General features: G+C 47.5%; 1 protein-coding gene across 3 annotated transcripts in view; it reads right to left on the bottom strand.

The window, feature by feature from the left end:
* The window catches only part of FGF14 (fibroblast growth factor 14), a 374,566-nt gene extending 362,938 nt beyond the window's left edge, over positions 1-11,628 (bottom strand). The window contains exon 1 of one of the 3 annotated variants that reach the window (XM_086880759.1): positions 10,949-11,628. In XM_086880759.1, coding sequence (XP_086736885.1) covers positions 10,949-11,156 — 208 coding nt within the window. In that variant the 5' untranslated portion in view covers positions 11,157-11,628. The remainder of the gene's footprint in view (positions 1-10,948) is intronic. The other 2 variants (XM_086880757.1, XM_086880760.1) reach the window with 2 other exon arrangements.
* Positions 11,629-12,540: the final 912 nt, after the last annotated feature.

Here is a 12,540-nt window from a genome sequence, read left to right as displayed (position 1 = left end):
ATAGATGTTTTCCATGAAAATGTCCTCAAATTTCAGATCTATTTGCTCTTCAACTGATAAATACCTTCAATAATTTCTAAATTCTGCTTGCCTGTAGGACTCTCTATCACTAACCTGTCTAAATGACTACAGACTCCTTTAATCCCTTTATTATTTACTTTATAATTTCTTTTGTCATTCTGGTTTTTCCATCTCCCTCTGAGAATAAGTGGGAGAGAGAGCATCCCACACTATTCATGTATCATCCACATAGCCCCCGATAAAAACTCACCTAATGTACTAACATCACATTCTGACTTACTTTTGTTCTAACTTCAGCAAGTTCCACCCCCAAATTCTTAACCTACATATATGACTACAAGGGCTTAGTATTTATCTTCTCCTCATCTTCTGTCTTAAATCTGTTAGCAGGTGTTCTTTTTTGGCAGCCAACCGAGACCACAGTTACTCCAGACAGCCACTGAAACCCAAGGAAAAAGAACTCCAGAAAACATAACAAACCCTTGTTTTGCTGTTACTCCCAATACTTTTTTTTAAGTATTTTAACCCAGACTGCACACAATGTACAGTTCGTTTTTGCTTTAGTTATAAGGGCCAAAACTTCAACCTCCATTTTCATTCAATGGCAGCTGGCATGACTGCAATAAAATCATTCTCATCCAGCATCTAAGAGAAACTTAGTAGCCCTACAATTAAAATTACCATGATATTCACCTCTATATACTTATGTTCAATTATTTTTTTTCTCATTTTCCTTACAGACTTTTTTTTTTTTTTTTTTGATGAGAGCACTGTATTTATGTAACTACCTTGAGGAACCCCTTAGAGATTGTTTTCATCAGTGGTGTATGGAAATATATCAACATCCATGATGTTGAAGTGCTAAGAAAGCCAGTGCCTTCAAAGTCATGCTTTCACAGAAAACTTTCAGTCAGGAAAGAATATCTTCCTGTGGCATAAGAATCACTGCATTCATCTCCACTTCATGTCAGTAATTCTTCAGATACATAATTTCATATAAACTGCAAAGACAAATCAAAATGAGAAGAGACACTAGAACAGAAAATCACAATTCCTCTAATCTCACTTCTTTGGTGCAAATTTCTCTTACCATGATAAAACATTTATTTTATCCAGATATGCATTACATAGGAAACTACAACAGGTTTTTTTCTCTTGTATTTTCACTATTCCACAAATATTATCTGAGTTCAAAGTCCAGTTTGAAAACAAAGTAAGATCAACTTCAAAAAATGTGGTTCTTCCATACAAATACTACATAATTACTTACTTGCTGTAAAATAATCCTACACTGCTTTCAGATACCCTGTTTCATGGAAAATACCATCCTACAAGTTTCAAAGGTAAGAGAACTCATCTCTGCCATGTTTCAAAACTTTGTGCATAGAGCCAGAGCTCAACAGTTCAGAACACAGGGTTCAGTAACACATAGTCACTGGCTCTGCTACTCAGGTCTCTGGTCAGCAGAAGCCCTGGAGCACGTTGCACTGAAGTGGCATGTTACAATCCTCTCATACAGTAATGTCTCTAAACTCAGCTATCAAAAGTGAGCTCAAAGGTGAACAAAGTGAATCAAAAGAGGGCAGGATCCAAACCACAGGTTTACTCTGTCTGTACCCTGCTGAGGATATGGACATATGGGGAATGTCTTGCATCCACACAGTTCTCTGGGATCTCTCCTGCAGGGTGCCATGGCCACAAGCTTCAAGGCAATACATAGCACCTAAGTGAACAGGAAAAGCCAGGACCTGGAACCAGCTGCCTACCAACACAAATAATAAATGCTCAGCAATAATATCCAGAAAATTTCCCTGGATGCTAAGGAGTCCTGCTTTAACAGCAGAATCTCACACAAACCATTTTATCCTCAAGCAAGTATTATCCTCAAATGATCCTCTAAACAAATGAAAAGGATAACATTTGTTCCTAGGTCTTCTAAATCCTCTTGCTGATTTTTCTGTCTTTTCCTAATCAATTACAGTTGCTTTACAGCCTCTGCATTTCTTTACTTCTGCTATTGTTCTGCTACTGTAAATTAGAAGCAAGTGGGAAAACAACAATGTATACAGCTCATGCCCAATAAAAAAAAGGCTAGTCCCTTAACCTACCCTTCATCCATCCTAAATACTTATGATATCATTAATAAAAAAAGCCTGTGCAGTTGCTCTGCTCATGGTTACTAGCTAATTATTCAAAGTGGTGGAGAGGACTTAAAAATATCTGAAAGAAATACAATTAAGGGCTAATTTTCCTCAAAGACCTTATCCAAAATAAAAAGGTGAGATGCTTGCACAAGGAAAAGGTGAAAAAACTCAAAGAGATGTGAGAGGCTGTAATGGAGATGACAGAGTTTGGCATGGATCAAGGTCATATTCACAGAGATAATAAACATCTGAGTAAAGGTGGGAAACTAGCAAATGTTGGTTATGAAACTCTGTGTAACCAGATTTTTTGAGGCAGAAAGTCTCCTTCACATGGGGACAAACACAAAAATAAAAAGGATTTAAAGCAGCAAGTGACTAGGAAGAACTCTCTCAGGGGTGCAAAGCTTTACAAATTTTAATCCACTTGTTAATGTTACTTTAAAATATGGGTTTTATTAAAAGAGTCCAAGCCACAAAACTGCACCTGGGTTTTAGACATCCTAACAGTAGTTCACATCTGAGATCTTGGGTTGATCTCCTAGTGGGATAATCTACCTAGATGACATTTAGGTTCAGTTTCTCAGGAACCATTGGCTGTCTGAGTTTGACTTGGAATTTCCAGTCCCAAGAAAATCAGAACTGTAAAGTGGGCTCTTTGTGTCATTAGTACTACAAATTAATAGGGACCACTAGTAATTTAATCCTTGTTAAGACATTCCTGATAGGTTACTCTGTAAGATACTATTGTGTTAATGATTTAACTGATTTTTTTTAATCATTACCCTGATCTATAATTTTTCCACATCTTTTCTTTTTTTCATGTATTTTCCACTATGCTTTGCACTGCTAGTTCCTCTTCATCTCATTCAGTGTCAATAAATGTACCTATACAGCAAAGAGTGATATGTGTAGAAACTACTGAGCAATGGCAGTGCTCCACAGTACATTTCTTTAATGAGAAGCATGAACTGGGAACTGTTTAATTGGGCGACTTTGTTTGATTGTAGCAGGACATGCTTAGAAATACATTTACTGAAAGAGTGGAAAACTTGCCTTCTTTAAATTAGCATTTTCATCTCAAACTTCATTAAAGGGCAATGAAATTCCTGTACATTTCCTTTGCTAGCATTGGTAAGAAGCAAGAGATTTATATGTAAACAGAAGTCTGCTTTTATACACAGGCTGTCTCTCCTATTCAAACTGTTCAGCAACGGTACAAAATTCTAGTTTTCAGTCACACTAGAGCTTAATTCTTTAAAAGCTTCTTCAAGGGAGTAATATTCCACTTCTTCCCTCAAGAGAAAGGACATTGTGAAAACATGCCCTTTTCAGGAGATACTTCCTTGTCCCATAGGCCTACAAAATCCAATAGAAATTAACTTCTTTTAGCTGGACAAAAGCAGCACATGCAAAGGGATGTGTCAGCTGCTGCCTCATTTTTGTCCTTCTAAGTCAAAGATATCCTGTACCCTCAGCAAAGGCAGCTTATACTGCACAGGAACCAAGATGATATAAATGTCCAGGATTTCAGGACAGTTCAAGGAAGGAGAAGGCACCACAAAAGAAGAGCTTTTCACCTGAAAAGCTCATCATAATCAGTAATCACAAACACGGAGGCAGGAACAGCAGTGTTAGCCTCTGTTTCTCAACAGAAGAACCAAGGAGTACCCACAGGAAGTGCAAACCCCTCCACATCCTTTCCACACAGCACATGGTTATGTAGAGCTCGCTGCCATGCAAAGTTTTTTGATGCCCAAAATAGAAATGCTGTTTGATAACTGAAGTTGCGTAGCTCTTTCAGAAGCTGCTACACACACTGACCTGAATACAAGCTCCAACTTCACAGTCCAGTGACAGCTGAAAACGGAGAGGACAGATTTGGGGAAGGATCAAACACAAAGATTTGCCCAAGTCTTGCATTTTTTCTTACACCGCCCTTCACATGATCACCACCCAGAGATGGAAACAAGACATGCTCAACAGCTAAGGCAGAAATCTTGCACATTCTGTATCTTCACTTGGTTCTTATCCTTCCAGATGACAAAGCCATACACAAAAAAAAAAAACATGGATGACACAATGAATTTCAGTGAAAAGCAAAATCTATCCCTCTTTCAGCTCAGTAAAATATAGGCCTTTCAAGAATCTCCTTAGAACAAGGTTTTTCATAGAGAATTACAGTTTATTTGTATCACTGTCCTCGAGAAAAAGCCAAAGAATTCCAATGGAATTAAAAGGTTTAACCTTGGCTTGATTCTACTGTCTGACAGGACCAGGTTCATTTTAGTGACACAAGAAGATTAAGCCAAGTAATTTCCAAGAGAGTGCCTACTGTATGCAGGAGCTAAACTTGTTCAGAGCAATTCCTCATGCTGTTTCCAGTTAAAAGTCAAATAAGCACGTGTCACAGTGAAAAGACCAAATACAGACATTAAAATTAGACTATCAATTTCTGCCAGCAACTGTGTGCTACCTATTGTCATTTGACCCACACAACCATTCAATATTAAGTCAAAAACTATTAAAATGTTGATTATGTTCACCACATATGGTACCTAAACTAGTCATTGAATTTTACTGCAGAAGGTGTTATTAATCTGGCTTGTGCATTGAATATTACTACAGATATTATTATTCTGGCTTCTCGATGCAGTTTCACCAGCAACTGTTTTCTTTCCTTGCTATTTAATGTGAATGCCTCTAATAGCATATGCTACAAATACACCAAACCTGTATTCCATGTATCCAGTAAATGCCTTTCACTTAATGATTTTTGAGGTTTTGGCCTCAAGAAAGTTATTCTTCAGTCAGTGTGGCCCTGTTTTGGATAACAACTTTGTTAATTATTCACATGCTATTTATCTTTGCTGCAGTATATATTAAGAAGAATTCATGGCTTACATTTTTCTTGCTGTGTGTTTAGTCCATCACAGTGCCAAACACCATCAGTTCCCTTTGCAATTACTATTTTCAGTTCTTCTGGGTGGATCTACTGCATGGATCCACTTCAAGAACACAATAAACTTATTTTTTCAATAGCCAGTCTGAAGATGAATATACTCTTTCAAGCACTTTATTATATGGTCTCCAATAAAAAGGTTTTCTTACCAGCTGAATTTGCTGTGACAATAGAAGCACACTTTGTGTGAGAAAGGGACTCTTTCTGAAAGAAACTTGGATGCAGTCCTAAGAAGTTTATTACCAGGTAAACTGTTCTTCTACTGTATACACATATACACTTCTTCTGTACAGTGGCAAGTAGCTCTTGGATACATTAATTGTACATCAAGCCTCATGCTACATATCTCAGCAATTTCTTTTTCACAACAGAGATTGTAAAGTTTTATGATTGTTCAATGTTTTGTTACTCAGTGAGTTGCTCAGTAAACTGGTAATTTGTCTTTGAAAAGCTATCATTCACTGAAATGTGCAAAGCAAACAAAAGGGCCAACAGCACACTTGTGCAATGTTCAGACATTGCCTGCAATTTCTAACAAGCAGGAAGGGAAGGAATAGGTAAGTAATAGAGTGTCCAAAATCACAAAAGCCATCTAAACCAGAACTAGGTATAGAAACAAATCACTGCTCCCCAAGCAACAAGATCCTCCTTGACTGAGTGAAACATGTTCCAGCAGGACTCACTGTTTAGAGGCATGCTTGGCAAGCATCTGTAAATATTCCGTTTTATTTGCACACAACTACTTCATTTATCCAGCTGCAATCTAGATTCAGAGTATTTTACCCTACATGTTAACTGTTCCTATGAAAACCTCAGTAGTGACCCCACCAGGAGCTGCATCACCAGAAAATGACTCAGAGTCAGTGTAAGGGCCCAATTCTCATTTCTCTAGATTCATGAAGTCCTCTTGAAATACTGGTTTCCAATAACAAGCAACTCTCTCATCTCCAGATTATATTTTTACAGGCATTTACTGGACAGAAAATCTTTACAAAGGGACAAATTCTGAATGTCTAAATTACTCATTTTTTATATTTGAAGTCAATAGGAACTCTAACTTAAAATTAATATACTTAATATAAGCCGAGGAGGTTAAGTAGAATAAACATCAAGCTCAAACGAAAAATGCATACACATAAATATTTAAACCAACGATATCCGTAAATACATTTTTTATATTTTCCTTAAGCCTAAGTCATCCTTTTTATATTTGAATTCATTTATAAATGGCCTGTCATTAGCAGACATTGAACTAGGTGCAAACATTTTATTACAGCAGGGAGATGCATGAGCAGGCATAAATTTCACCCCTTAATAAGTAGAATATGCAATTTAATTTGATCAAGAATAATTAAATTTGTATAAATTCAGGAAATGTATTCCATAGAGGACAAAACTTCAATAGGTGAAATACATGTAAATAGGCAGTTTTACATCTGATCAAGAGAAACAGACCATGCCTCAACTCCCATTACAGGAATTATGGTATTTAAGCAGTCAGAGCTTCTTTTCGGACCTACATGAAAGAAATTTCAAGGACCTGATCCCACAGCTCTTACTGCCTTTGTCTTTTGGTGGGAGGTTTGTTTTCTATGAATAAGGAAAGCAGTGGGGAGGCCAAATTTTTTCAGAAATTAGATAAAGACACATACTTACTATATATTTTATGGGCAGAACACAAGCTTCCATTTCAAACAGATCCTCACATGACTGTGCTAAGAAACTTTTTCAAAATTATTAGCAACCACAAAATACCAGCCAAGTTATTTTATGGATTAGGAAATTAACATGGGACTATGCAGAGATTCCAGTTCAGCCGCAGCCTGGATTTTGGATGTATTGCTTTATAAACAGGTTTTGCATTTGAAATTGATGTGAGATTGATACTAATTTCCTAAACTAAATCCTCCATCAGTAATATATTTACAGTAATGCCAATTGCCACCTACTCTCCTGTCCACATCCCTGGCTGTGTTGGAGAGATGCTTCTCCTTGGAAGTGAATGGAGAGGAAACCTGATCCATCTTCTGTCTGCTGGGTTGCCACCAGGAGTGAAATGCGATAGCAATTCCCGCCGTGGGGGCATCTAGTACTCCAGCCAACACACCTCCCGTGGGCACCCAAACAGTTGTCATTTGGTAAAAAAAAATCTGTTCACTTGCTGGACTTGCTTCAAAACGCAACCAGAGATAATCTCCTTCCCCACTTCCCCTCAGGCCCCAAATTCTCCCCATGACTTTGCCATTCCCTAGGCTGAGATACCCAGTTTGGAGGCTGGGGATGGTGGTGGGAAAGCCGGAGGACCATATCTAATTATAACAAGCCCTGGTTTGGGACTTGTGGTTTGGAGCAGGTTTTAACTATTTGTGAGAGAAAGTTCCTTTGGTCTTGCACTTTTTAAAGTCCTTTCTGTGTGTATGACAAGCAGGAAGGGCAGAATTAGAAATAATTACAAAAGCAAGTGAAGTCCAGGGAACCTGACACTTGGCAAACATTTTCACGACAGACAAGACACTGCAGATATGTGGGGCTTTATTGATTTTAGTGTCATTAAACTCAGGAGCACTCAAAAAAAATTCAGTAGCTGGAAACACAGCCACACCTATTGATTCCCAAAGTTTTTTTCCTCACAAAGAAAAGTAAGAGGTAAATAATTGCAGTGATCAAACGCAGCTCCTCTATCGAGGATATCAAATTTGAAACCAAGGGGTTTCAGCCGACCATAAAACCAAAACCTCCTGATGCAGCCCTGCCAGAGACTTACACACAGCCTTTCGGACTCCCCATCCCTGCCTGCCGCACTCGTCCCACGTCTCTGGAGCTCCGACCGGTGCAGGTGACCGGTGCCCGAGAGGCGAGGCCCCCGGGGAGGGCAGGGCAGCCCGGGAGGGGGTCCGCACATGGAGGGGGGCTGCAGCCAGCGGTGAGGAGGAAACGCAAAGCAGAGAACATTCGGAAAGCAGCCACCTAGTCCCGCTTCTGGAAATAGACCAGCTCTCGGAAGGGACAAAAAAAAAAAAAAAAAAAAAAAAAGTGCAGCAGGCCGAAAATAGCTAAATAAACTGCAATTACAGCCAGCGTTAGCTGCCTAACCTGCTGGATTTTCTGCACGGTTGGATCAGCGGCAGATGCTCGCTCATTTGATGCCTTTTGAGACTGCAAAGCCCAGCGGCTCCCGAAAAGTTTGGCGGGCGAAGGGGGCCGGGGGCGGTAGCGGGGATGGGGTCTGCGGGCTGCCGCAGAGGGGGAGCCCCACGGCCCGGGGGCACCAGCCGAGGACGGGCATCGCGGCACCGGCTCCCTGCGCTCCAGCCGGAGACCCCAGCCCGGATGGAGATGATCTGCCGTCAGAGCAACAGCGCCTGTGACCGAGCTACCAGCTAATCCGGCCAAGCGGATTATTAGCCTCCTCAGACAGATAGCCGCAGTTCGGCTCTCCCGGAACGGAGTGCCAGGACGGGGCGTGCGGCTCGGCTGGGCTCGGCGTCCCGGCCGCTCTGACGGGATGGAGTCGGAGCGGAGCGGAGCAGCGCTGTGTGCGGGCGGGCAGCGACACCGCGGAGCTGGCCGGAGGGCTAGCCAGGGCCCCCCCCGACCCCTGCCCACCTCCCTTGCTTAGACGTGCTCCCCCCACTCCTTCAGGAAAGGGGGTCAGCCCTCCTCGGGCCACTCCAGCCCTTTACCGGCAGGGTGGAGGCGGGGGTGTAGCTTGCTCCTGCCACCCAAAACCACTCGTCCCATGCAGAGGGAGTAGGTAAGTGCGGCAAAGTCCCCGGGGAGGTGGAAAGATATGCTGCGGCTCCTGGCACTCCGAGGTACACAACTCGGCTTCAGAGCCGATGTCTTGACAGCCTGCCCTCAGCAAGGAAAGGACACGAATCCTTAGAGGTGGACCAGGGTGTGTGTGCGTGGAGGGCTATACGGCTCACCCCCCGGTATGAAAACTGAAAGGCCTAGAAACCACCAGCACCTCTTCCTCCTCCTGCCGCACCCCCCCCAGATCCCTTCCTCAGGAGCATCGCCTCTTGCCCCGAGCACCACGGCGCCGGAGCCGGCCCCGCCGGGGGCTGGGGAGCGGCGGCAGCGGGCAGGGCAGGCAGGGCCACGCCGCCGCTCTGCGCTCGCCCCGCGGTCGCGGCCCGGGCAGGCGGAGAGGGGCATCCCCCAAGGGCTGCGAGAAGGTGGCCGGCCGTCCTGACCGCGTCTGCCCCATCCCGCCCGGGGGAGGTACATGGCTGGGAAGTGGCCCCCGGCTGGCTGCAGTGCTAAGGGACGAGTGAAGCGAAGGGCACTTTGCGGGAGGCTGAGCGCAGCCTCCGGCGGGGCATTTCAGCCTCTTTGGTATGCTAAGTGGCTGCTTTTCACTGCTGCGGCAGCGGCGGGGGAGAAAGGGGCGAGACGAGCTGGCAAACGGAAGCCGGGGGCGGAGAAGGGTAAATCCGCCGAGGTGCCCACCTCGACTCTGCACCGGACCTGGGCTGGGCAGAGGAGCAGCCGGCACCCCGGCTGCCTTTAAGGAGACGGGTGCGGGCTGCCAGGGCTGCTGCTTGTTGATGTTGGGGTGTCAGGCAACGAGAGCCTATGATCTACTACACTGCAGTGCCAGCGTCAGGAGCCTCCTGCTCGGGAGCTGCCACTGCAGGGCAGCCGGCACACACACACACACCGGCGCTCACACACGGCATCCCTCCCCTCGCGGTCCGGGCTCTCGCCTCCCCAGGCACGCAAGTGCTTGCAGACAACCTGCCGGCCGGGGTGAGCGAGCAAGGCGGCGTTGGGGACCAGAGGCCGGCGGGAAGGGCCGGTATTTTCTCAGAAAAGCTCCCGTCTCCCCCGCCCGCCGAGCATCCCTTCTCGCCCACCTTGCTCGCCAAGCCACGGGCTTGGCCGCACGGACGCCCCGAGCAAGAGGGATGCAACAGCAGCAGCGTGACCCCCAGGGACCAGGCGGCCCAGAGCACCTGCATTTCCATTTCTTATGTAATGTACTGCAAGTTTCCCCCTCGGAGCCGGGCTGAACCGAAGCGCATGATCCCGGCTGCCAGGCAGACAGAGAGACGGACGCAGAGACACCGGTGTGTGGCACAGAGGGGTCATCCCGGCAGCGAGAGGCGGAGGAGCGGCACAGCCAAGCCGGCGGTGCTGCTGCTGCCACCCGGCATAGCTGGCTGAGTTGCCGTCTGGGCACAAGCCCCAGGAGCGTGTCCGTCCCCTTCCCGCACCACCCTCCATCCTCCCGGCCTAGAGTGCCGGGGGTGAGTGATAACGGGGAGCCCCCAAGCCGGGGGAGGGGGGTGTCTGGCTTGACTTTGGAAAGGCGAGCGAGGCGGTGGGTGGGTGTGTGTGCGTGTGGGGTGACATACTGCAAGCTATTCAGAAAGTGCTGTGCAGGACCCGAGCCCCGGCACGCTCACCCACCGCAGGCAGGGCCGGCGAGCACCAGCACTGGAGAGGCAGTCTCCTCTTCCCAAAACCGACCGGGGGGGGTTCGCATCGGGGTCGGGAGCGGGGGGCTCCACCGCCTTCCCCTCAAGAAGGGTAGCGATACAAAAGTTTCCTCCTTGGAAATAGCACATAGGAACTAAGAGGTGGCGGCTGGGCGAGGGTCGCCTTTGATTTTATTTTTTTACCCCTTTTCGGTGGTGACAGGGGCTGAAGCTAATACAAACCGCTCCTTGCTTATTCATACACGTATGCACATGCATGTCCGTGCTGGCCTCGATACATCCCCCCTTCTCCCCTCGCCAGGATTGCAGATCTACCTCGGCGAGCAACAGACAGGGTAGCATTAAAGAAAAACAACGCATTGCAATGGATTGCTTACCAGTTGGGTTCTTGTTTTTCTTAAGACTCTTGCCACAAAGACACTGCAGCATATGCGATCCTTTGCTGAAAATGTTCCAAAGAAACCACATTGATTTGGGCGAAAAGCAATCCAGCAGCTTATACACCCTGAGAAAGAAGAGATCCTTGTGGTTGCATAATAATAAATTGAGATCAGTTCTCCTGAAGAGGGGCACCAGTTTTATCATAGAAAAAACGATTATATTCCGATCTTCTCCCAGTTTTTTTTCCTCACGTGGTATATTTCTTTGAGACTTTTCAACGGATGCTTTTTTTTCAGCCAGGCTGAACGGTTGTTCCCCCTAGACCAACACTGGATTATAACCAAAAGCGTGGAGAGCGAATGTAAGAAATCCCTTTTTTCAGCGTGAAGCCAAACGAAAAGTAAGGTAGTGAAATCCCAGCCGAGGCCAAAACCTCATCGGAGACACCGGCAAAACGCGGAAGAAAGATCCCCAGAGAGAAAACCATAGCCTGGTACTTGACTGCTAGGAGGATGGGTGGATCTGCAGAACAAAAGCCACGGCAGGATCCATCCTACTGAACGACTGCCATTGTGCAGCCCCGCGGCGGGAGAGCGCACCGCCAGCACCCGGCGAAGCCCGGCTGAGGCGCAGAGACCGCTGCCGGCCGCGGGCGCGGACCCCGCCCGCAGCCCCCGCCGATGCCCCGCAGCCCCCGCCGCCGCCCCGCGACGCCGCCCGCCCTCGCCCGCGCGGGCCGCTCGCCTCCGGCCCCGGCTGCCGCTGCGCCCGCTCCGCCGCGCAGGAGGCAGCACCCCCGCCCCGCGCCGCCCGCCGCAGCCTCGGCGCCCAGTCGCCGGCGGGCGCCGGGGGAGGAGGAGCCGCCGAGCCCCGCCGGCCCCGATCGCCGTCACGTAGCCACGTGCGGCCCGGCCCGGCCCGGCCCGGCACCGCCCGCGGGCAGGACGGGCGGGCTGCCCCGGGGCTGGCGTCCGAGCGCGCACCCCTGTCCCCCTCACCCGCAGCGCCCCTGGAATCTGTCCCTCCCCCGAGTGTGGCTCTTGCCCGTCTCGGCCGTGCCGTGGTCTCAACGGCCACGAATGGCCAACGCAGTCGCGAACTGAATAAATCAGCCCGAGAGGGGTGTTTCTTTCGGCAACCCGCTGGCATCAGACCTAGAGACGGTTCTGGTGAGATTTTGGGGTTGCCCCACCAGAGGCAATCACCGTATGTCTCATGGGGTGATGATGCCAAGAACCACCGTAGCCGTGGGCCGGCACTGGGGTTCCCGAGTACCAGAAATCCCCTGAGAGTCAGGGCTAACACGGCTCCACCAAGCACCTGCTGCACAGCCGAGCTGACAACACGGCCGTGGGCAGACGGACCGGCTGCTGAGCGGCGCCGGTCGATGCTCTTCCACAGGCCCACCCAGGGAGCGCTGCCCTCTCACCAGCCCTCCCTGGCCTCTGCCCCAGGGCTGCGACAGCCGAGCCCAGAGCGCCTGCACACACGCGTGGCGCTAGTGGCGCTGGAAGAGCTGAAAGTTGATGCCCATGTTCTCCCTCTCCCCTTTAGAAGCTCTGTGGACTGTTTGGATACTGGAAGATAT

Source organism: Cyanistes caeruleus, chromosome 3 (assembly GCF_971803275.1).
Source record: "Cyanistes caeruleus chromosome 3, bCyaCae1.hap1.1, whole genome shotgun sequence".
Classification (NCBI taxonomy): domain Eukaryota; kingdom Metazoa; phylum Chordata; class Aves; order Passeriformes; family Paridae; genus Cyanistes; species Cyanistes caeruleus.
This window is presented reverse-complemented; position numbering and strand designations above follow the sequence as displayed.